Raw genomic sequence first — 26983 nt, forward strand, 5'->3', positions numbered from 1 at the left:
CATTACCCACAAGCTCTGAGGGAATTCACTTATTGCAATAGTTATCAAGCGCAATAGTCATAATTAGAAGCAGACTCATTAAAAAAAACACCAACAATGCGCACACACACACACAAATCCACACACACGCACATTCAGAGTAATTGCCATATCAAACCCTGATAGCTGCAGAAGTCATTGAAGCGTGACTTGAGATGGGATTAACCCGCAGCATGAGAGAGACAGCAGACCTCCTAAAAAACTGATCACAGTCCTCGAGACCTTCTTGACATTTACAGCAACCTCGTCATCCTGACAGATTTATTTTAATACTCATCAGGCAAGTAGACAAACCGATTCATATCCAAATCAGAATAAGGTTGAATAAGCCAAAATGTGACACACTGCAAAAAAAACAGTCAGCAAAGATCATAACTGCAGCACAATAAAACAAGAATGTGTATGAGTTAAGGGTAATAAATTCAAATACGTTTTGTAGAAAACTATTCTTTAGTGCTGTGTCTACATTCTTCAGATCCAAGCACAGGAAGTGGCTTATAGGCTATAGACATTTATGGGCTGGAATTAAGGAGCACACTATAAGGATCCACTGTCAGGGGGGCGGAATGTGGGTTACCAACATCAGCCGCATTATTTTCAGAATTAAAATACTTCAAAACCAAGCAAAAATGTTTAAAAGCAACGTCTCCTTTTAATGTGTGATAACAAGCACAACATAGTTATATTTCAAGGGAAAAAATCGATATATTTAATTCATAAGAGAAAATAATATTTTGCCCGAGCATCTAATAGTTTCTGAATAGATTTGAAAAAATATAATTAAATCAAAAGGTTATATTGTTGATCTAAAAAAGTGTTTTTCCCGATATGAAAGAAGCATTTCATTAGTACATCAATATTTTCAGTAAAGACACACCAACACACTATGAAGGCTAACAGAAATAAAGAGTCTTGTTCCAGGTTTATTTTCCTTCATCTGGCACACTTTACGAGAGTCCAGTTACCCTGGTAACTGCACACACTCTTTAGGAACTCTTTATGTGCTATGGCTGCATGTGAGTGTGTGTGTGTGTGTGTGTGTGTGTGTGTATGTGTATGTGTATGTGCGTGTGTATGTGTATGTGTATGTGTGTGTGTGTGTTGTGTGTGTGTGTGAACCAGTAAAATATATAAGGGTGTTCTCATGGTGTGAATTGCTAATTACAAAATGCTAATACCCAAATTATACAGTAATTCTCTCCTAAAACTCAATCGTTGACCCGCTATCCAATCACAACCCAGAAGATAGCCAGGACCAAGGCTGTTAACAACGAGCCCCGAGTACCAATAAAATCTGCTCGCTGTGATTGCTGCCAGTAGCAGTGTGTATGTCTGTATGTGTGTGGTATTGTGTGTGTGTGTTTATGCACACTCAACCTTCGAAATCCGGTGATAGCCAAAGAGCTAATTTCCCTAATGTAAACACTTGAGTAAAGACACAGTGCACACACACATATAAAGACAGAGTTAATTGTATTCTCTTGAGCTGTGAGTGTTTCAGAGCTCTGTTGGCACTGAGCCAATGGAGGAAGCCAGTCGCTGCGTCTTCATTTCCTTTAACTCTGTCTATTCATCAGAGGATATACTCTCATCAAGTTTCTCAATAAAGGAATATTACATCACAGCCCATCTGCCTTTCTCCCTGTTATTAGTTCACTTTTCTGCTTTTCTATTTTATTGTATATGCAGAAGAAAAAAAAAAAACATTTTACCCTTGCACTCTCACCTTATACACACACAGCCTGTTCGTACCCCTCCCACAGTTTGTTGCCAGTGAAAACAAGACTATCGGTTTAAAAGCTTGAATGGCAGAAAAACAGCAGAGGGGCCTGTTCCATTTCCTCTTTCTCCTGATAACAGCACAGACTAATCGCTAATGTGGGCTTTTCCCTCTCGCCTTACTTCCTCTCACTCTGCCTTTTTGTTATCAATTCAGATATCACCTTCATAATCTAAAGAACATGTCTTTCATTCAGTGTATTGTGTCTCTTCCTTAACAACAGCTTTTACTGCAAACACACAGTCCCCCCACCTGCTCCCATCACACAGCAGATCCAATAACTGACGACTCAACAGTCAGTCTACCTGTGCTGACAGGTAAAGAATAAAAGCTCTACAGGTGACTAACTGGGATGTAAAGACACTAATCAGTGGTAAGGGATGGAAATATAAACCATGTTTGCACAGTAGAACTTGTATAGGGAGGCTATACATTTGAATTATTTGATCGGGAGTGTACTGATCTCAAATTATTGCCCAAGATCCTCTCCTTCTTAACAGTCGGACAGGCCACACTCTCCAGATGTACGAAGGACAGCACCAGAATCTTTTTGTTTCCTTCCCGTCCCATATTTTACCTCTCAGTAGGGCTGTGCAATTAAATCGTATTTTAAATCGCAATTACGATTTTGGCCTGCCACAATTACGAAAACAACATAATAAAAAAAAACAATTATTTAGCTTTGCTAGGTTGTGACAGTGCACCGCAACATATTTGATCTAATTTATTTGAGTCTAATTCATTTATCATATTTATATATGTTTAGTAGCTTGTTAAAGTGCGCTCCAAAATATTTGTTGATCTTGCTTATTGGTATTTATTATTTTGATATTATTTATTTAAATGTAAATATAATTGTATCATTTATTTTATTTATTGGTTTTTCAGTTGAATTATACGTTCAGGGTGAACAACAGTTAAACAGATACAGTTCAAATTATTATTTTATTTTGTTTTAAAGTTCAATAAACGGATGTTTTCAAAGTCAATGAATAATCGTATTTAATAATCGTGATATCAATTATTGACCAAAATAATCGTGATTGTGATTTTTGCCATAATCGCACAGCCCTACCTCTCAGTTCTGTTTTTTTAAACAGAGCTATACTGTCCACACTCGTTCTGATTCCTGTCACATACATGTCGGTGTGTGAAAGACATGAAATGCAATCAAGCAGAACTCTGTGTGTTGAGGGAAGCTTGTCTACATACAGAAGATTGGTTTTCCAAAACCACATGCAGTGAAGACGGCAGCATCAAAGCACCACATATATATTTATTTTACATTAACAATTGTTAAATGACTTTTTTATGTGTAAAGAGTGATCTAATATCACACAGATAATTATCACACAACTGCAGCCTGTCTATAATTCCAAGTTTTAATGTCTTTCAACTTATTGCTTTGGTTTTTGTGGCCCACTAATTGATTGTTTTGGTTCAGCCCCGGAAACTTGCTGCCGTTTCTTGGGGAAAGGGTTTTGTTGTGAAAAAGCTCTCATAAATCTATAAACTATCTGCTGAGCACAAAATGGCAGACAAGCAACTAGCTAGTTAACATATGGATCGTTATGCAGCTAAAGAGCCAGGTATTTCCCTAAGGAGTTTGTGGAGACCTAAACACAACTCAAATAGGGTGGATATTGGATGAACACAAAGCTAACCTGCTGTAATGTGATTGTTTGGTAAAGAATGTGTGGATTCAAGACTTACATTTGTATTTCTGGAATAATATATTCACTGCATATAGATCTCTAAACCAAGCCCCGTCCTATTCCAATAACCTGCTCCCTGCCCTTGTCTCAACATGGGCTGACAAAGCAGGAGGTGTTGAGACTTAATATCCCCCTGTTGTCATCCCACTCATTAATAATCACTCTGCGGAGAGACAAGTGTAAAAGCTGTCATCACATCCCCTTTCCCATTCTCTACCTCTCTCTTACACCTCATTACCTTTGTGTAATGAGGGTTGGTACTCATTTAGTAGCTACTGTCTCCTAAATCCTAAACCAGCAGTGTCCATTACTCGATTTTGTCTTCCAGCTGAGAATTGGTGCAAAACAAAGTGTGCCGTGTCAGGCAGAAATAGTCCATGCTCTTGGTATATTTATCATTTATCAAATAAATGGATGACAGCCTCGAGCGTTTATGTTGTTCAGGCTCTATACACACCAAATCAGGCGATTCAGCAATTAGTCGCAGGGTTTTGCAGCAGTGTGGGATTTACCCATTTGTTTTCCGTCAGAGCTTTTTTATGAACCTCGATATTTCCAACCCCACTTGAAGGGAAATTAAATCTTTTAACAGTATCCATATAAGAAAGAAGGAACAACTATATCCTGTACTGGAGATTTTGCAGGAAAAATGCTATCAAAATCCTTAAACAATTGCTCCAAAGAGCATTTATGTACTCCGCTGTTTGACCAACTCCTTGGAATTAGGGGCTTGTGTTTGTTTTTTTACCCTAACTTTGTTTGTTATTTTCAACCCCTGTCACATGGCAGCAAGAGGCAGGGATGATTACTGTTCGATTCATCGCTAGGCATCACAGCATGATGTCGCACTGGATTTGTCCAAAAGTTGAGTCTGTCTGTCCAACCGCCGCAACCCAAGTACATTATCCCCACTCACATGAATTGGATCTTAGGCCTCCAGATTGAAAACAAATCATTGACAAACACAGAAATATTTGAGAAATGTTGGGGTGCACTGCACTGGATTGCAGGTCAAATCCATATTTCATTATTTTTCCAAAGAACATTGTCAGCTAAAAAGTTTAACCCTCTAATTCCAACCCTGTCGGTTCGTGTCGGTGGTAGCCGAGTGGTTTTTAAACTGCCTCAGGATGAATCTCTGCTGACTGCTCCGCACAACAGCAACACAACACTGTCAGCTGACGGGGTGTTGGCTCCAAACAGCAAAGGCTTGATTTCTCATTAAAAAAAAATGCGCAATGCCATGAAATAATGCAAAATGCACTTAAAAGAAGTGGCCTTCATTTATCAGGCAAGTCACTGACATTGATCATGCAATATAAATACATATAAAGTAGTTTCTTGAACTTCTGCCAAACCTTAAGCTGTGGATACATTGCAAATGAAAACCAACTCCCATACCATCATAACTAAGGATTTACATACCTATGACCAAATAACGTATTAAATACCTTATCCACAGTCATATTACAACCAATACAATCATGTTAATACCACAGGGTCAGTAAAAAACATATATTTTGAGGATTAATACTTAAAGCTCTTCCGTACTATTAACCAGCACACTCAGGCAACATTAGTACTCTGTTAACAACCTGATAAATAATAATAAATAGACTTTTTACAATCAGGGTTGTACTGTTATTTCCTGTGAAGATCTGTTTCCTTTCTGAAAGAGATTAACTTCATGCCACCAGCCCAACAGAGATTATGTAAACAGGAGCATAGTGTCTCCATCTGGTTCTGTTCTGTTCGCCTGTATCGTACCTCCGATTAGCGCTTTGTCGGAGTTCAGATTAGGATTAAACCAACTGGCACAGAGGGGTGTGTGTGTGTGTGTGTGTGTGTGTGTGTGTGTGTGTGTGTGTGTGTGTGTGTGTGTGTGTGTGTGTGTGTGTGTACCTGGTAACTGCACACACTCTTTAGTAACTCTTTATGTGCAATGGCTGCATGTGAGTGTATGTGTGTGTATCATCCTAGAAAAAAATACTTTAATCGTAAAATGCAACTATGAAAAGCATTCAGAAAAAGTGGGTATGAAGTCGTAAATCACTTGTTGTAAAACATCTCGTAATCAGTGTCGTTTCACAATAGTAAAAAGAGTCTAACAACAAAATGTCTGCTAAATAATTTCTTTCTTTGACTTGCCATGACATACTGTACTCAGCTGTGCTCTTATCAATGTGAGCATGTCAAGGTTATGTACCCATTGCAACGGGGACAAGATAACACTGTAGATATTCAAAGAAAAGTGCCTTAAAAATATTATTATTCATACTAATTTCCAATACAATAACATTTCATAATGGCAATGACACCCAATGTGAAACCATATATTCACTAAGAGGAAATGTGAAAAGACAGAAAAAATGTTAATACTAATATAATTATATTGGATGTGTGAGTTTATTTTTTTCAAACAGAAAATGAGGGCAGCGAGAAGGGGGATGACATACAACAAAGGCTACTGACAACCATGGTTGTTGTGTTGAACGTCTTTAAAAACGATAAAAGATGTCTCCAGAAGTGTCATGGCAACATCCAATAGTGGCCTGTCACACTGTACACCTGATACAAAACTCATGAAAAGCTGTGGAGGTGGAGCTGATTTAGTTCTTTGAACCTTTATCTCCCTGTCGCTTTCACTGTATCTTTCTTTCTTGTTCAACTGTTAAAAGACCTAAACAGATAGAAAGACAGAGGGAACAAGAGAAAGGGAGAAAAGGAGAGCGGGGATAAAATGACAATTCATGAAGATTGTCAAATGTCTGACATGAAAAGCCCCGAGAACACAGGAAATTGGATTGGCCTATTTTGGGTCAAAAGCTCTGGGCATATCAGTGACTGTGGGATGAAATGTGAGAGGCCCTGAGGTGCAGCGATGGATGGAGGGGAGGCTCACCAGTGTCTGCTAAGGTCACAACTGGAAGAAAAACCATTTAACCAAGTGAGTAATAGAGCAGGGTGGATGTGAAAAGGGACATTTGTGTTAAGATCAATTGATCCGTAGTTTGTCCAAACATTAGTTGACAAGTAAACCCTACAAAGGGCTTTTATCCAAGGTTATAAGTTGATGTACTTAATCAAATGTCTATGTTAATGCTGTCAAAATTATCGCGTTAACGGCGGTAATCAATTTTTTGAATTAATTGCGTTAAAATATTTAACGCATGCGCAGAATGGCCCGCCCCATACATCCCACCAGAGGCAGCGCCAGGGTATGGCTGGGGTAGGCTACAGCCATACCAAGAAATGGCTTAGCCCCACCATGAAAAATGATGTTAAAGTAAGCAAAATAAAGTCCGCCAACTCGAGTAAATTGCACAGACAGCAGTTAGTAAGATTGATTTCAGTAGCCACTTGTCTGGAAATGCCGAAGACTAGAAACGGTTTTGAAAACGTTTGTCACGTAGTGATCGTCTTCTCAATAGAACATCTTTGATAATGTCTTCTGGCCAATCAGAATCAAGATAACGGCGTGGTGTTGTTGCAGGAAGTCCCGACGGAGAATACTTTTGCTGTAGTACATCTCTGCTCTATATACATCGATACAACATTACGTGTTGAAATGAAATAAGACCCCACGGTTTGATGATTGATAGGTGTGTGGGCTGTCTTTCCTTTTGACACACAGACAAATGTTATAATAAACATACATACATACATGTTAAATGGATATATCTGCCTTCTTTCATTTATCTTTCCATTCCCACAACAATATGCATAAAGAAATTGCATATTTTGGACATATTTCGAATGGTGATTAATCACGATTAATACATTTTTAAGGTGTGATTAATCTGATTAAAATGTTTAATCGTTTGACAGCCCTAGTCTATTGCTTAATAATGACATTAATGGGATCATTCCTGCACTTAAATTAAATTCCTGTACTAAAATGGGAATTGTCCTTATCTAAATGTATGCAAGATGTGTTAAGTTGAGAAGAATGGGTGAAAAAGATTGGAAAAGAGTTCTACAACCAAGCTGGCAGTTTGTTTAGATTTTATTTGGGTGTAATGGTGCTTTGGGCTAAATGCTTACACTAATAGGTATAGTGGAAACCATAGTAACCCCCTAGTTGAGCATATATGTAGGCTTACAAACAAAATGATTCGAAACTTTTTTACATGATAACATTGCTAGATTAAAAAGGTTACTACAAGCCATCCTAGCCAGTTCTCTGCACCAAAATACATTTAAATCCAACCCATAATCTTTGAGACATTTCGTATCATCACTGAATAAATGTAATCACAAACGTCATTATTATCTATGGAAATAGTGTTTTGCATTATAATTAGTGAATGCAGTTTTGTTGGCTGTGAATGTAAGATTTCCCGATGCCTCGCCTTAAAGTAAATGTATTCAGCACTAATGAACATCTTCTTGCATCTAATAGCTTTCATTCATTAAGGCCTATTCATTAAAGACCTACCCTAATAACCACAATCTCTATAAAACACAGTGCAGCTGAAAGGCTCGATGTTTTGATTATTAAGCTACAGTAGGCATTTCTGTGCTGCTGCTGCCCATTTAATCAGTCCTCACATTGATTCCCGGGATCAGCCTGTCTGCAGTGATTCCGCACATAAACCCATCAACTGTCTCTCTCCCTCCAATCGGCCTCCTCATCTCTCTGTCTCCATCCATCACAATCCATCTAAGACACCTTTCCCTCAGCATCATGCCATCCTCTTAATCAGCTAAGCATCTGTGCATGACTATTCCATAATGGTTTATGGAGGCAGGCCATTCAAAATAAAATCTGTCTCTCGCTTCGGCCTCCAATCCTCCACATGGGCCCGACATCCCAGCAGGCTTACAGGCATGTGACCAAACACGCATACACATACATATTCACAAGCTTGTGCTAGCTAATGCTCTCTAAGGGGATGGCAGAAACAACCAATGGGAACCTGACTGTGCTTTGTCCCTGGCAAGGTAAGCTCACGTTAGCTATGAATGAAATAGGCTGACATCAAATAAAGTGAATGAGGTGTAAAGTATGGCATTTAGCAAGTTTTGACCTCTGGCTTAGAGAGACAGAATACCAGGATCAATAAAGAGACGCACGGTCGCAAAGGCAGCAGGGTTCAGAGAGCAACATTGCTGGCTCAGGTGGGAGCACCAGAAGAGAAGGCACTAATGAGGACACTTCGAGAAATGAGGCAGTGATGCATGAAGTAAACGGACGGGATAGCTGACTGAGTGTGTGGGATACGTAAATGAGAAAGCAAAGAAGGCAGCACACGTTATAAGCGGCCGTGTGTAGAGGAAGTAGGACATGGATCACAAGAGGCTGGCGCTGGGCACAGACAGCTGTCTCACCCAGGGGGTCGCAGGCAGACTCAGAGTGGACACCTTCTGCCACTTCCTCTGCGTCTGTCTCGCCACACTGACACACGTGGTGATTGGAAAGAGGTCAAATAGCTTTAGATTTTGGAATGTTGTTCAGACAAAGCAGGACATTTGATGACTTTAGGCTTTAGAAAATTGTAATGGCCATTTTCCAATATTTGATGACATATTGTAGACCTGATGGAGAACATTTGATGGATCTATATTCTCAAATGTGAGGATTTATTGTAATTATGGGGGAAATGGGGCAATTTCAAATTGTGGCTCTATGAAACTGATCTATGCCATTAAAGCATTAATATCCATTTCTTGAAACATCTGAGTAGTCTTACTATTTAAGCAGCTTGGAGAAAAATAGCATAAACACTCATACAAACAACCTCTCCATCAAAATAGGATATTCTCTCTCTGGATTACACTAACAGTGATGCTACACACTCATGTGATGATGCCAGTCTATTCACCTCCACACTCAGACATACAATGGATACGAGCCACTTTTCATTTTATCTATCTTTCTATTTTTACAGACTGGCGGCCCTATGGCCCTAGGCACTTCTGCCGATTGGTAACCGCCCGGTGACAAGGGAGAGCAGGGCTCACATATATTGTGCTCATTGGTTTGACTGGTTGTGTTAGCTTGCAGTGTCACACACTGGAGCACAAATGAGCGATCTGGTTCATCGACGTTAACATGAGCATATCCAACAAGGATAGAATTGTCCTACATTGTCTGGAAAGGGCTAGGTTAAATGTTCCAGTAAGATCAACTTACGATCTCAATCAGGAATTTATTTCCAAAAGATATACACTGTTAAAGTGTAATGTCTGTTTAAAGTTTAAAGGCGTTCTTGGTACACAACTTTGGCCTTGTTGCTGTCTTTTTGTTTGTTGTCCTTGAAATAGAAAGATGGATAGATACCCATGTCCCATGACAACAAACCAGCACATCATGGATAAAAAGGGAACTAAAGCCAAGGCTTCAGAGTGGAATCTGTGGACAATTCCGGGTCTCAAATATCACATTTTTATGCTGATGCTATCAGGTGAAGCGGGACAGAGCTGCGTGACTACACATGAAACTTGAATACAACAAAAGTGGTGAGGAGAATCAGCTGTGAAACACATTGCCTAGGCTTTATCAACCGCGCCATAACAGATGGAGCTATATACTGTCCGAGTGTAAGGGCCCTCAGGCTTTTCACACAAGCAAAACAACCCTCATACTTAAAGATCTTATTATGTTAGTCCAAGTTTGATATATAACAGCTACATTGAATTATACTTGTAACAGTAATAAGTGTGTAAGAATAGAGGCGTTATTCAATGTCTTGGATCATCACAGCAGAAACTGTGCCACTCAGTTAGAATTTCTCACCACTGGCTATCATTCAATTTCAAATGATCATCTTGTCTCATTGTTACAAGGGCACATCAGTCCGCATCATCGGAGCCGATTCTGGGTCAATCCCCAGCCCACTTCCTCATCCCCCAGCCCCACACCCCCCTTGTCTGCTCTGTCTGCTGCTCCATGGGGGAGGTGGAGGCACAAGACAAATAGGAAATTAGCTTTCTTTCCTACGATTTAATGAGAGACGGCCCCGTCAAGGTCAGGGAAGTGCTAGGCGGTTTCTGCCTTATTCTAATTAACTCCAACGGTCTGAGAGGAAGCGTTGGACACCCAGATAACATTTGTTTTTCCCATGGATACTGATTGCTTTTAGCCAAAGTGCTTCTTAGTACCATGAATGTATGATTTTAGTATGGGCCACCATGTGAATACCTACAATCTGGAGAGTGTGAGTGATATATTTCACGAACAAGCCAAAAACTATGTCACATAAGTGATTCGGTCTGAGACTAAATGATGGCATGGGCACTGGGAGACCCAGTATGGACTTCATAAAAAAGATCAAAGACTAAAAGGTGGCATCATAAAGCATCCCTCAATAAAAGGGGTCAATGCGAGGTTTGGTTCACATTTTGCTTTTAATTATCCTGGCTTCAGCACCCTTGCTTCTAAAGCACATAGGAAATTAATGTTTGTTTTCACATGTGCAATTATCATGCTAATTTATTCACAAGGAAAACCACATGCCTGTAACAAGTTCTCTTACGCATGAAATGCTGTTTCGCATGTGATGAACCACGCAACCTTAAATGTGACTTTAAAATGTGGTTAATGTTATATTACATAAAATCCCATGTTTTCATTTCACCAATGAAATATGTGAAATCAAATTGACCTATTTATGTGAATTATTTAAATGTAAAGTGATGTTTTCAAGAAAAAAAAAAACACAAAATGACTCAAAACAACCAAACTAAATATTGAGGATCATACAATATTGTGTACTTGATGATGTATCCGTTTCAAGAATAAAAAGAATAAAGGTTGCAACTCAAACAGCTGCCAAAATCATGATTGTGTTTTCCATTTGCATCCATACACAGTGTACAACACACACAGCTGACCTGTAGACTGCTGCCATGACTCTGCCTGTCTGCTCCCTTGTGGGCTGGTTGTTATGCTAACCAGCCTCTGTTCTGTCAGATAACATTTAGGATGATGGCTAATGTAGCCAGCCAACACATCTGTCTGTAGGTATTTGAATTTAGCCAAGGGCTAAAGCCTCTGCTTTCCTGTCTGGTACATGAACACGCGTGTGTTCTCCTCAAATGCCTGCAGATCTGTATGAGGTTAGATGATACAAAAATAAGTTGTATAACCTACGAATGGTGATTATTAGTCTGATGAATTTTGAAGCAGACAAGATAATGAGCTGCAGCTAAATGTGTCTGATGCTTTTCTCCAAGAAAGGAAGGGGCTTTAAAGCTAGCTTATCATAGTATGCCCAGGTATTAGACTCTTTCCAAGACAGTCTATACAATTCATTCACTGATTTAACTGTGCTTATCTGGAGAGCCGCGTTACAGTGCCAATAAATTGCTGATTTTAATGCACAATGGGGACTTTCCATAAAACTGTTGATCAGCAGTGCCATGACTTTTCTACTCATCATTGTGAACCACATTTTTTTTTCTTATTTCACTTTTTATACATCCCAAAGGCAAAGTCTCTTTGAATCACGCTGATGTTTAGCAGTTATAATGCAGCGTTTAACAGTTATATGCAGCGTGTGTTTGTATATAGATATACAAATATATATAATGCAGTGTTAACGGTTTTAGCCTTTAGTTTAGCCTGTTAGCATGCTAATAAATGCTAATAAGCACAAAATATTAAGTCTGTAAATCATTTTGCAGATGGAGGTACTGGGCAAATTAAAGTTAGATCATCAGTCATTTTGTGCTGAAATATTCAATAGCCTCGTCCTGCAGTCATATTCCTGCCTTTACACCCAACTACTAAACAAGACAAACTCAGAGACCCACTCCAGCAGTGATTAAGCTACTTAGCACTGAAGGTGATTAAAGGCCAGCTGGTCACACACACACACACACACACACACACACACACACACACACACACACACACACACACACACACACACACACACACACACACACACACACACACACACACACACACACACACACACACACACACACACACACACACACACACACACACACACACACACACACACACACACACACACACACACACACACACACACACACACACACACACACACACACACACACACGGTGACAGCAGCTATATTGAAACATGCACTGAGACACAGTCTGGCACACGTTAGAGGTCTTAACTTATTTTGTGTTGTCCACAATGTTAACACATCCTCACTGAGTTAAATGCCATTTTCATATTCAGGAATGGTCCACAGGGCTTACAAAGTCAAAGGGAAAAACAGGGTTACATTTGAATCAATATTTTTCTATCTGTGTGTTTAAGTGCATGTGTAAAGAGACACATAACAGATCAAATGATTATAAATATCTATCACTCGTTTACCGGCAAGTCAAGTTATATTTGTATTTCACATTTTCGAAAAGCAGAAGAATATTATTTGACATTGTTTAGTAAGGACATTCAACAATAACATAGAGAAGTAAATAAACTACACAGTCTAGACACAACACTTCCATCTCTTCCTCTCTCTGCGGGAATATGGCAAACACGTGCAGCTGTGCCCAAATTATTCATACACACGATGCTCGGACGCACAACACACACACACACACACAGTTTGCACACATGGACAGGCAGACACACAATGATTGCATGTTTGGCTAAGAGCTCATATTTGCACGCTACAGTAGCCCTTTTGACAACAGCAGACAGTTGCGTCTTTTTCCTCCGTCCATCTCTTTTCCTCTTAGATTCTCATTTGAATTTCATGTTGAATTGAAGGAAGCATTGCTCTTTGAGAGGAGGAAGAGCAGTTCATAAAACAAAGACGAGAATTGACTCTGCAAACCTTGTTACTTTCAGCCCTTCCTGCCTACTGTCCTCTCTAAACATATATCCTGTTCTTCAACCCTCTTTTACCCTCCAATTCTCCTCGCTTGCTCAGTGTGTCTTCATATGAATGTGTGTGTGTGCAAACTCAGCAGGGAGCACAAAGACCTGCAGTGACATCAGACTCATTCACACTGTGTCCTCTGTCTGCGCTCACCCGAGAGGTGCTCTGTTTAAAGGGCCTCTGCTACGCCTCATCCCCCATCCCACACACACGTCAACACACACACACACACACACACACATACGTCAACACACACAAATCAGTTGCTATTGCGATCAAAATATGCAGTTCACGGAAGGTTGAAAGCGAAATGCTAAAGAATGAATAAATAAAAAAAATTCTGTGCTGTCCAAACAACCAATTGAAAAGGTTTTCTTGTTTCCGAGCAGCATGAATGGCTATAGTGAGGAGGACTGTTTAGAAGGCCAACTCCAGCTGACATATGATGAGACCCTGATAACAGAAACATGCAAATATTCAGACTGAAGCGCCTTTCACTCCTTACCGAATTCAAATGGACGAATTCAAATTAATACAGATCTGTGTGTGTGTGTGTGTGTGTGTGTGTGTGTGTGTGCACGAGTTGGCGGATAGGAGGCAGAAGGAGCTGAGGAGGGGGAGAGAAAGCTGGTGACATTCCAGCATTTTGGCCACAGTTTCACGCTTTATTTTGCTCACAGTGCAGACAAGCTTGAGCGAGAGAAAATAACAAAAGGTCAAAAAGCCTCTTTTTTTCTTAGAAGAGCTGTTTTTTTTTTGTTTTTTTTAAAAAGGGCTTTCATTTCTGTTCTCAGTTAAGCAACAGAGCACAAGGTGGATTCCTATAGGTATTCTTTGCTGGCCTTAGGGGTTAACTTCCACCTTCTTTTCTCTCAGGTTTATGCTCTCACTCAGTGATGATGAAATCTTAACTGAACTGCATCAACAGGCTCATCAGCATTTCAAGCAGGAAGTGAACAGGAAGTGTGGATAGTCCAGCAGCACCCTCACAGGAAGTCATTCTGCAACAGCCGCAAACCATCAGGGAGTGCTGATGCACTTAATAGGGACAAGTTCATCAGCAGTTACTCAACTCATTTTAAAGTCTGTGCCAAGTCTGAAATGTTTCTGATTTATTGATTAAGTACACAATACATTTCGCCCTGGGATATATACACAAGCAACGCCTACCTGACAGTCAGCTCTTCCAGAAAAACATTCAAATTGCTCCGTTCAACAGCTGTTATCAGGTGTGTACAGTATAAGAGGAGTTGTGTTATTGTGGAAAAATTGATTGAAAAACTAGGATTTTTGCTCTGCAACCTTGGTTACTTTGTCTTGAATAGCTTTTTCACCTCCTCGTCATCAATCTGCTGGTAAAGCCTCTGAGCCTGCACATTATGTAACAGTCACTTTAGGCGAGGAACAAAACACCCAGTACTATTCTTTTCAAGCCGATTACTGTCACGAAATGCTCCGATTGTTGCCTTCCACGCATCACTGTGTTCTTTGGTTTAAAGTAACATGATGTTCCTGTCACCTTTCAGGTCTTATGTCAGTGGATTTCTTTTTCCTCTTTCTTTCTGCTTAGAGCATACACTGTTCACTCAATGCTAAGCTATTATAGACAGGCGTCAGGCAGCGTCTTTAGCACTCTTGTCACAAAGAACATTCATACAGAAGTGGTAGGTCTAAAAGGACAACAACAGACAACATGTGACCAGCAGGCCAGCGTGAGGAGGAAGTGATGCCCAGCTGTGGAAGGCCAGCCTGGGTGTGTGCTCCGTCATGTTTCCTGCTCCTCTTCCCTCATTGGAGACCAAATCGCTCATTAAATAACAACTTCAGTGGCGACTCCCATCATCAAAGCACAAGCGCTTTCACTCTTCCTGGCCGGTGGCTGTAAATCTGCAGCAAGCTGGTCATTGGGGGGATAAATGTTGAGCCTAAATGTAGGAATGCACTCATGAGGAGATTACATTGCAACACTACCCTGTGACTAGTACATACTAGCTAATAGTCCCACACACAAAAACACATTTCCCACCAGAGTCAAGCCATTTGTAAAGGGAACCCCCTGGGGAGGTGTGTAACCCAGACAGAGTATGTGATGTGGGGTGAACTGTTATCACACACAGGAAACAGGCGAGACTAGCCTACACAGGAAACGTCCTAAAACAAAAAAACTCACATTTAAAGCCTTTGTGTATCAGCTGTGAGGGGCCTCTTCCGCATTTGTACTCCTGTTTTGTTTTGAAACAAATGTGTTTTGGTCATAGGCAGGAAACAGTCTGTAGTTTTATGGACAAACATTTGCATTTCTGAAAAGTACTATTTTTGGACACGTCAGCAGAAGAGCAGAGAGATAAAAGCTAATCTTTTTCCTCAGCTGAGCTCCTGTTTAAGGGTCTTTAGGCCATAACTCTCTGCGTCATAACTCATAACTGTCCACAAAACCCCGGTCATCCACCTGTAGGCTGCGGAAGAACACAGGATCATTTGTGTTCTATTTGCAGAAGATCATGTTTTTCTTTGAGCATCAGTACCTTGAATTACAAATACATAAAACAGTCATTTATTTGTGATTCCTCAAGTTTCTCTTCCACAAAAAGCCTCGAGAAAGAGTCTGTTAAGGTGAGAACATCAAGCACTAGTCACAGGGTTAAAATACCACAGCACTAAACAGATTTGCCTTTGAGTCTATTTTTACACAGCTATTGAGGCTGACTTAGCACTTTGGTGGAAGACCAGAGTCGCTCTCTGATCTGAGATGAGTATGTTGGCAGAGCTACAGAAAGAGAAACTGCAAGAGAGAGTGAGATCGATATGCTGAAGGTAATTAACACACTGCTCGTAACTCTCATGTCAAGTTACACCCAACATACACGCGTACTCACAAAAGCAGAATTATTGACATTTATAGCAGCACATGCACACAAAGAGCCAGCCATAACATAAAACCTTCAATCAGGAGGAAATGCAGCACTCAAGATCAACGAGATGAGGAGAAACCGTTGCTGTGAGTGAATATGAGTGTGTGGGGGTTCAGATGGGTGAGACTCAGGAAATGTTAGTCTTATAGAACATTTGCATCAGACTTTTCTCTTAAGTGAAGGCAGCTGTATGAAGATGAAACAGCCAAGCCAGAAGCAATTTAACGACGGCAGCTTAGTAGGAAGTAACATTACATGCGCCCCGTCATGTTTGACTCGAATGCACTGCAGAACCACCATTGCCCTAAGTGTGCGCGTGTGTGCGTGTGTGCGTGTGTGTGTGCTTCACATCAACATCCATTCCTCAGACTTTCAAGTCTGAATGCAGGACTGTAGGTCATGTCACTGGTTATATGGCCCTTGTTTAGGGAAGGCAGTGCAGACATTCAGGAAATGGTTGCTGGCCACTCAGACTGAGTGTGTGTGTGTGTGTGTGTGTGTGTGTGTGTGTGTGTGTGTGTGTGTGTGTGTGTGTGTGTGTGTGTGTGTGTGTGTGTGTGTGTGTGTGTGTGTGTGTTTCAGTTGGCCCTCGAGACAACCTCATTGCCCTCCAAAACATACACACACACATGCATGAGACCCAAGCTTAATGCAGCCTGCTCAAGGGCTGCACAACATGGGAGCAATTAAACACCGTCCTCTCTTATCAGCAGCCGACTTTCTCAGGGAAAGAAAGAAAAAGACGCTTGGCTGTCATTGGGAAAACCATCGCTTATACGACAGGAAATTATCCTTCTCCTCGTGTTTATTTGTGGCCTTCCCATTTCCTGCCAAACACACAAACGCTTTGGTGGCACTCAAAGGCCGTGTAAATACACACATAGATCCTACTACATGATGAAAAGGACCGGCACTAGCTCGCCCACCAGCATAGTCATACAATTACACAAACTGTTTAATTACAAAGTGACGTTTTTGCTAATACAATTTAATTAAAGCTGTGATTGTAATCCCTTTTGTGTTGATTTGATCTTTTGCAAAGTTTGACAATATGCTTAAATGCTGATGATCATGTCAACATTGCATCACCGAAAAAAGATGGACACAGCTTAACACAAGGGCGCATGTGTCGAGTGCATGTAGCGAGCTCTGTCACCTTCTCTTGTTCAGTAACACTATTACAAGAAGCCTCTTCTCTCCAGACTTCAATCAATAACTTCAGCAGAGTAGCAGCCACCAGCTGTCTAAGCGGCTTCTCTTTTCACCTTCTCTCTTTGCCTTTTTGGCAAACACCACCCACCCCACACTTCCTGTTACAGTTGCTGTGAACAAGCACAAAAGAAGATCCACTCAGCGGTTGATTGACAAGTGACTCTGAAACCTCCCCAGGGGAAATGGGGCCATCGGTTGTAAGGTTCGACTTAAAAGGCTCCTCTACTTGGCCGACCCCCATCCTCAACCCCCACTAGGCTCAATCAATGGTTCCCAAAATGAGGTTGGAGACCTCAGTAGAGTCCATGCTGAAGAATAGTAACATTTTGCTGTTACTTTGTATTAGTTGCTTCACATTTGCACATCAAGAGAAGATGTAAAGATGCCTATTTCCTCTTAATCTTGTTATAAAAAAACTCTCATTATGACCAATTGGGATTCATTAGATGATGACCGGCTCTGAGAGGGTGTGAGTCAAAGACCACCGCCTCAGCTACGCACACTGCAAAATGAGCATGATTGCAGAACTAGCCCCAATCCCATTTAAGTCATGAGTGCCAGCACAAACACATTTATGTGATCTCTCCCAATCTGCATTTGGTCTTGGCACAGACAATTGATGGGCTGCTAAAATCTCCTGATTCAAATCCAGGAAAGCTGCTCTGCTGCCCAAGCTCCTGGGTGCATTTCCAACAAAGGCAATGAATGACACAGCTCTGAAGGAGAGCATGTCTTTGTGCCTGATTCATTTGCAGAGGTAGGATTTTTTTTCTTTTAAAACACCACAGGCCTCTGCTTTTCAACCCTATTTAGGGAGCTAACTGAGCCATACACATGCAATATGCTCACTATACTTGTGATTAAGTGATACTGTAGGTAGTTGCATGTGAGAATGATAATTCAAAAATGTGTTGGAGGAGAAACGCCCATTCTCCTCCCTGCACCTGGCTGCAGCTGTCCTTGTCACTCCACCCAATGGTAAATGATGAATGCAAGCCTCTGCTTCGCACAAAACAGACCAATGCTGTGGAGAACGTATGACCTCAACATAAAAACAATCATATGGAGATAGCGTGGTGCTGCCACATGCATTTCCTTATCAATACTGTAAAGAGCACCACCCATGTAGATTATAAAACCAGGTGCTCTTGTCTGTAGCTGTACAAATAAGGGGTGTAGTAGGTAGTGCAATAAGACTATTGTGCAGCATGCATTTAATTGACCATAAGGAGACACATATACAATGTGATCAAATCATTTGCAGCAGACAGACGTCGGAGGCTTACCTCAAAGCAACCTTCACACTACAGTCATTCTGGCTCGCCATTATCGGTTTCAAGGTTCACCGATGGGATGTGCAGTATTTCGGATATGTTGTGTGTTCTGTGTGTTTGCACCGGAGGGAGCTGGTCGTCTTAGGTCAGCGGGAGCAGCCGTCAAGACCTGCTGGCGGTGAGGTGCCTCGTCGGGACTCCTGCTGCCTGCTTCTCCCCCGCCGTGGCGCTCATTTCTGGCTCCCTGGTGTTTGTCATATCGCAGAGTTTAACCTTGTCTTTCCTTGCTCTGTCTTGTCTCAGTCGCTACATCCTGTTTGAAATGCGTTTGAGTGAAGCATTTGAGCGCTCCTCAGAAACCACACCGCTGCTCTGAGAGACGCGATCACGTTGAATCCATGCTGAGATCGTAAACTGAAGGGGGTAATGCTGCCTTCAGGAGCTGTCGGATATTTTGAATCCACAGCTCTCTCAGGCCTCTCCCAAACTCCCCATTAAAGAGGGGTTTTTATGGAGGATTATTTCGCCCAGAACTCAGCCACTCTCAAACCATTACCATGGATACCTATGGATGCAATTCTGCTGCTTGTGTACATACAAACACATCCCCAAAACAGAAGCATGTACAATGTGGGCACACAAAAAAAAAGCCCAAGGAGAATTCAAATCCTATAGGCTACGTATAGTGGTGGCCTATCCATCAATTGTATATATCACAGGAATAGATTTGGGGGACATATTAAAACAGCACTTGACAAAACTGATGCATCAGGGCCAAGAAAAACCTATGGGTCAAGATTCACATATTCTTGACTCTACATTTCACATAATGCAACTGGATATAATATGTTATTAGATCCTCAATGCCCACATAGTTCAAACCATAAATGCAACATTAGGAAAAATATCGCCCTGATGACATCATCATTTTTAAACTTTGGAAAGCTCCATGCAAAACCACAAAAGACATTCATCTATTTTAATATTTTTAGTTGTAGCCTACTCATCCTCAAAAATAAACTGAACGTGTGGTGCCCAATATACCATAATAAAAACTGTAGGCTTATAGTATATCTAGCACATTATTGTAATGGGGTACTGACACCACTTGTTTCTGTATGCAAAATAGAGTGAAATTAACATAAAAAAACACATCCAGTTTGCCAGTAAGTAGCTCGAACTATCACTGAAAAACAGTAGTTGTAACTTGTATCTAAGATCAATTCCACCACTGCACAATGATAATATAAACGAGTAACAAAGTGATCTTTTTAAATTAACCTCTCTAACTCTAACACAATATTTCGAGGAGTCCCTGAAAGCAGCATTGATCGCTTTCGACTGACATGCATTTGAGCAAATTGCTGGGTTAGATCCGCCTCCATTGAACATTAGAGACCAATCAGTGGCTCGACAGGCCTTTGTGTCCCCGCCCAGCGGCACTCCCACATCGGGCTCTAGAGATCAGCACACCTACCGCTCACCGACTGCTAGGGGCCACATCTGAGATCTGTTAACCTGCCATAAACAGGGGGGCACTGTTCCCATGACAGAGAGGAGGGTTAAAACGCCGTTAGGTCAAAGGTTGTAACTAATGCAGGGGCTATTATGGTTTAGCAGAAGATGGAGTTCCTTTTCTCTGGTTTGTATGTAGTTACACTCTGCTCACTTCCCTGTCCTGCTGAGTCAGATTTCTTGAAAAGAGGAAATCCTTTCTCTGAAAGGTTAAGTCAGACATCCATTATGCTTTCTTAATTTCTCTCTCTGAAATATAATTTCAAACAGGATTTAGTGGCATGACCGTATGCAAAAACAGTAAAGCCAAAGCACACTGTACAAGGTTATTACAGCTTGCAAAATGGTTAAAACATTTAACAACCATGACAACAATCTCTCTCTTTCTCTCGCTCTCTATATATACTGTCTTCTTGTCAAATTTGAATCTATACCTCCAAGTTGTGTCTCTTTCTCTCTACTCAATTCAATTTCCTCTCACAGCTGTGTCTCTTGGACTTCTTTAATCGATCCATCCAAATGACTTCACACAGTGCCAATGCAGCTGTCAGTGCTGTTGGCAGTGTTTCAGCCTGGCAGGATTCAACATTTACACTTGCAGAGAAAACTCCAGTTTTTCTCAATCCTCATCCTCGTCCACACTATGACTCATATTCAAACAGTTTGCCAATGACAGCCATGTCTAAACTCCAGCAAGGTATTTCCCAATATAACACAAACACATTTAAGTAAACTATTTCACAACTCCAGAAACATACCACATGACATGGGTTTTTATAGGTTTACATATAGTATGTATGATCATATAGACAACAGCTCCGACATCAATTGATAACAAACAATTGTTTCTGTCTGAATGCGAAAAAAAGTCTCGGCACAGCCCAACAAAAATCACTTTTATGTAATGGATCACAGATAATTGCATGAACTATAAACCCATTCTGTGTGTACAGAGGAGTTTATGACTTTCAAACTGTGTGTTTCTGTGTGTGTTGGTGTTCTGAGGACCAGGCGGCGATGTTAGTGCTACGTTCCCCCAGAAGCCGTGCCACAAGATTAACGTCCAGTTGTAAGGATAAAGTAACAATCCTCCTAGATCTGCTGGGAACTGGCCTCCAGCAACAACAATCAAAAACAAGAGTGGTGCACACAAACACACGTCCGGGGAACTTTTAAGACCAACTCTTATATAATTAGTCTGCACTGTGCCCCTAAGCTTATTTATAAGTACTTTTCATTCCTCTTTAGGCATGTTTACAGTTTTCAAATCCACTCCAAATGATTTGTTCCCCGCGTGCCAACTCCTCAACAGCACTTTAATACAAGTATTTCATAACTGTACTGATAGCCTTAAGATATTTTAATATTGCAATTGCCAAACTGCAGCATAATCCCTATATTTAGGGCTTCATATAGTCAAAATGACAGCATCCAAATTACATAAGAGTGTTAAAATATAATCATTCCAGCTGCCCTCGGGTTCTGGCAGTCACGGTGAAGTCAGCAATTCAGTCTGCCTCTTCGGATTTGATACCACACTTCTAAAGCAACATGTGCGCTCTCACCATGGGCACACACACACACACACACACACACACACACACACACACACACACACACACACACACACACACACTCACACACACACACAACTTTCCCATCTTCTCATTCCTCCAGGGGGTGATTATATCCTGACCCGAAAACAAGATGACGACTCATACCCTAAATGTACTGCTATCTCTTCAAAGCTATTTTTCACATTTTTGGAATGTATGATTCTGAAACAAGTCATATATATTTATATTTTATGACAAATAATGTAAAAGACACATAATGAGAGAAAAAGCATCCACTGCTTAATTTCCAGCACAATATGTGATTTGCGTGTGTGCAAAACCCACAGAACAGCCTTGTAAATTAATCAAAGAAGATTAATTTGATGCCAATGTTCTCCACGGTTGTCTTCCACTGCTCTCTGCATCACATTACCTATTTCAATGGATAGGACCAGAAATCAGAAAAGATGGAAGACGAAACTGCACCCTAATATATTCAGAATCTTTATTCTTTGATGTCTCTATAATCCTTCGCATGCATTTTCTATATTTGGCTTTGAAGCTCCATAAACTAATCCCCCATTCTTTACCGTAACAAAACTGTTTGAATTGGCCAAGATTACGCAAACACACACGACTCAGGCCCTCGCAGAGAAAGAGGAGCACTGGCAAAAAGAAAAGTTGAATACAGTTGTTTCACGTTTGGTCTAATAAGTGTCTCTCAAGATTTGTAATGGTTTCTATGTTTTATAATTAAATGCGTGTGACAGGAGCTGCTTATGTGGTTTAGATTTATGGTTGCAGCTGCAGTGGCGTGATGCAGAGCAGGTCCTTGAACCCCCCACAGTGCTTCACCCCATCACCCTGCAGAGCTCTGCTAACAGCGAGTAGTGAACGTATGTGATTCCTGCAAGCTGGGTGTTGAAAAAGAAAATTACAGATATCATACATCAACAATGTGATGATAATTTAGGTTCAGCATCATGTTTGCGTCCATGCCAAACACATTTAGATATATTCTGTTATTTGTTTTAATGTCAAGAGTGACTGATATACGTAGATATAGGGCTATAGCCTAACAGCCCCTCTCAAGCTCACTTATTAACAATTGATAATCTCATTTGTTTATTCCTGGAGTCTTATTGTCTCCATTAGCAGGAGACAGCACCAAAACAAAAACAATAGCCCTGCTCATAGGCCCACAACAATCATGTTTTAGCATTTCTATACATAATATTGTATAGATATTTACTGTAAACCTATCTTAAATTAACATAAAGTAATAATATATGTGAATGTGTCTTTTTACTTAGCAAAAAACATATTTAAGTACTTTTTGATTTTATGATCTCAAAGTAATATCTATAAACATTTATTCTCTTTTCTCACAGCTCAAACTAATGAACGTTTTTAGAATGTATTCAATTGTATCCTGCAATGAAGATAGGTACAGTAAATATCATTCTATGTTATCTTCCAGGGTAACCACTCTTTCATGACACATTTTCTACTCTTAAACATGATTAGAAAAAAAAAATGTAGTGTAGCCTACTTTCAGGATGCATGTACAACAGCCAAGAAGAGCCTGTGTTTATCATACATGTATTCACAGAGAGATTGCCATGCATTTGCATAGGATGAAACAGTAGTGAGCGATCAGTAATGAATCATGAACATGGTCCCCTGTAGGGAAGACCTACATTTCAGTTTCTTACCCCAGGGCACACGCTGACCCACACTCTGCACCGTTTCTTACCCAGGCTCGGATGCTTCCTGCCGGGCTGTGACCGGACAGGGGCTGGGGGGGGGGGGTCGTCTGGGGTGGAGGCTGGTCGGCTCATAGTGGCTGCTGCAGCCTCAGGGGGTTTCAGAGAGGTACAGCAGCCACACTCATTGATGGATTTCCTGCTGCATCACATGGCATCAGACCAGTGTGCGCGTGTGTGTGTGTGTGTGTGTGTGTGTGTGTGTGTGTGTGTGTGTGTGTGTGTGTGTGTGTGTGTGTGTGTGTGTGTGTGTGTGTGTGTGTGTGTGTGTGTGTGTGTGTGTGTGTGTGTGTGTGTGTGTGTGAGATGAGAGGAGGAGGTCAACAAGGAGTGGTTGTTCTGTGGTCCCCTGCCCCAAGCCCTTTGCATGCTGTTACTCACACTTTCACTAATAAAGTCCATGTGTGACAGCTGATATCCCCCCCCCCGCTCAAACACACACACACACACACACACACACACACACACACACACACACACAGCCCAAGGAACAAGCTGCGCCAACTAATTTAAACATTAAAATAAAACTATTTGTCTGATACCCCATCAGACCTCCAACTTTGGTACCCATCATATATAGACAAAATACACCAGGGTGGAATATGTAACAATGCAGTTTTAAACATTTATTCACATTTTGGATTGAGGAAAAAGTCCACTTTCTGAAATCCTATTTTGTTTAAGACTTTTTTAGAGAGACAAATTATGAAAGGGGGGAGATTGAGGGGATGACACACAAAAAAGGAGCCCAAAACATGAGCCCAAAGCCCTACCAAGTGAGCTCTGTGGCAGCCCTTTAAACCAGAATGTAGTTGAATACAACAATGATTTTTAAGATTTCATAGAGCTTTTCTCATTCTGATCTGTCTCTAAACTAGTATCATTATCTAATTATTTCATGTGGTTAAATGCTCTATCATCTTGCCCCATCACCTCCTCACTCATCTCTTAGGGGGGAATCCTGCGACTTGTTTCTATGGAAACAGCCTCTAAAGAGAGCAGGCAGAAAGGGACAGGAAGAGATGCTGAAACGGCAGAAAAGCCTCTTTGTGCTCTCAGATCGCCCAAAGAGGGTCTCAAGGTTCAATCACACACACAACTTCTACCTCAGGCTAATGGGAAGATACTATGACCATCACCAGCGTTCTAGATGTCACTTGATGCCATAAAAGCTTTATAAATCCTTTACAATACTCTGTGTGTGCACATTGTTGAATATATTGCATTTATTTACAAAATCTACCATTATGTAAACAATCCAGTATTGTAGTGCCTTGCTCATGATTTGTGCCATTTCACTGTTAGGAAACATTTAAATGAATGGATCCATTTAAAGCGCTGTGACTAAAAGGTTTGATCTCATTATGCATTCATGGAAGAAACCCAGGCATGCACATACACACAGTTAAAACACACATGTGCACTTGAAGGCAAGCAGTAAATCCCAGCAACACACAAGGACACACACAAAATCTCACTCCATTTTGTATCGGAAAATTGAATTGCTGCTCTTGAATAACTTGATTATAAACAACCTCCCTCACTCTGGGGCGGCATCACTTAATAAAGCTAAGTGCATTGACACACTCATACACACGCACAGACACTGCAGATCTATATATCAACCCCCTATTACATGAACCACATCAACAACAACAAAAATATGAAGTGGGACTAAACTGAGATGAGCAAACGTCACTGACATGGGACATTAGGGATTAAAGGTCAGAATTCAGTCTCTGAGATTATTACATTATTCAGTCAGCCAGGGGATTGGGCACTTGAGTATTGGCCGATTAGGATCTCAAAGCTTCCAAAAGGTCAACAATGTAAGCTATAGTCATGTGAAAGGGCTTCTTCTGTGCATTCATATGTTGTCACAGTACAGGAGTATGTGGGCCAATGCATGCTGCTGTGCTGGAGGGAAATAATGGCGTGTGACTGTGACAAAAGTGCCACAAACAAGAGTTTTAATACTGCTTTGTCTGCCGTAATACATTAATGTTGCGTGGATAAATACAACAGATTCAATAAAGGACACAACACACATTTAATACAAAACATAGGTGAATACGCATGCATCAGGAAAAGGAAGAAAAGGTAACATCCTCTTCTACTATAATCACAGTTACATTTATGGGTTTACTGGCCAATATATTTAACAGGGGGGGAACTGTTTTTTCTGCTCTATTTATTGAACAGCTATAGTTAACAGTCACTTAGCAGATTTGACAAAGGAAAGGTTATAAAATATAGGCACAACATTGAATTGCTAAATACACATCAGTAATAATATTAGCCATATAATGTAGTGCTTTGGAATTTCAACTAAACATACATAAGTAAACAATTATAATATTTTATCACCAGTGAACCCTTGACACTTGACACCAGCACTCACCACCACCAAGACCTTCACGAGTACAAAAGTGAAACCCCTGTGGTTTTTTATGGTAACACATCTGGGACATAGAGGTACAAAGCTAAATTCCTTCTGGTTTCCTAAAGACTGTAATTTAGGTGGTAACGGAGAAACATGTTGGTTAAACTGAAGCTCTGTACCTCCATCTAGTGTTAGATAGTCATACATACTAGTAAGTTTGTCTCTTTCTATTACTGGCTCAGTCTTTTGAGTTATAGAATAGGCTCACATTCCTTACAACAATAATCACATGTGCATCACATGTAAACAGTTGTTGTTTGCAGCAAGTGTTCCATGTGTTTATACTGACTGTGAATAGGAATAACACACTTAGTGATGGTAGTGATTAATATCCAGCCGTCTAACTCAGTATAATCATGAAGGTGTCTGTCTGTCAAAGAAGTATTGTTAGTTCAAAAAGATGATAAAAGAAGTTACATTTAATATGAGTATAATTTTAGTGGACAGACATTAAAACATGAATCTATAAGTAAGGCTGACCACAATGCTTGGCTGAGTTGCTGTGCATACATTACAGTTTCTTATCTGAACAAATGTGTGTTGGTTAAACAAAGACATCTGAAATAAAGAAGGAAAGTAAATACATCCAAAGCCCTTAAAAGTGAAAGTGGGAAAACCTTGCTTGCCACCTGTGTTACTCTATTCTGCAGATCTTGTAACCATTAAATATGCATTACCCGGAGAGGAAAGGCACTGCTAGCTGATACAGAGGGGAGGAACAGCCATCCTCACATTCACACTGAACAAATCCTTTACTGCGGCTGGGATATGTTAGTTTATGGAGATGTATGACTTCTGTGGTGACATTAGTGAAGTTAAACATAGACACTTCTTGGGGTCCTACTCTTGGTCACTCTTTAACAGCTTCACAGAAGTAAGAAACACCAAAAGAAGGTGACTTTTGCTACTTTTAACACCATCCAAGGGACTTCTTAATTTGTGTAGCCCTCTCTGTCGCC

General features: G+C 40.7%; 1 protein-coding gene across 12 annotated transcripts in view; it reads right to left on the reverse strand.

Annotated features, from left to right (window-relative positions):
- Positions 1-19119, reverse strand: part of kif21b (kinesin family member 21B) — a 61978-nt gene extending 42859 nt beyond the window's left edge. For all 12 annotated transcript variants that reach the window (XM_079681298.1, XM_079681290.1, XM_079681291.1 and 9 more), the window contains exon 1: positions 18757-19119. In XM_079681298.1, the coding sequence (XP_079537424.1) occupies positions 18757-18797 (41 nt within the window). In that variant the 5' untranslated portion in view covers positions 18798-19119. The remainder of the gene's footprint in view (positions 1-18756) is intronic.
- Positions 19120-26983: the final 7864 nt, after the last annotated feature.

This window comes from Notothenia rossii (genome assembly GCF_949606895.1).
Source record: "Notothenia rossii genome assembly, chromosome: 5".
NCBI lineage: Eukaryota > Metazoa > Chordata > Actinopteri > Perciformes > Nototheniidae > Notothenia > Notothenia rossii.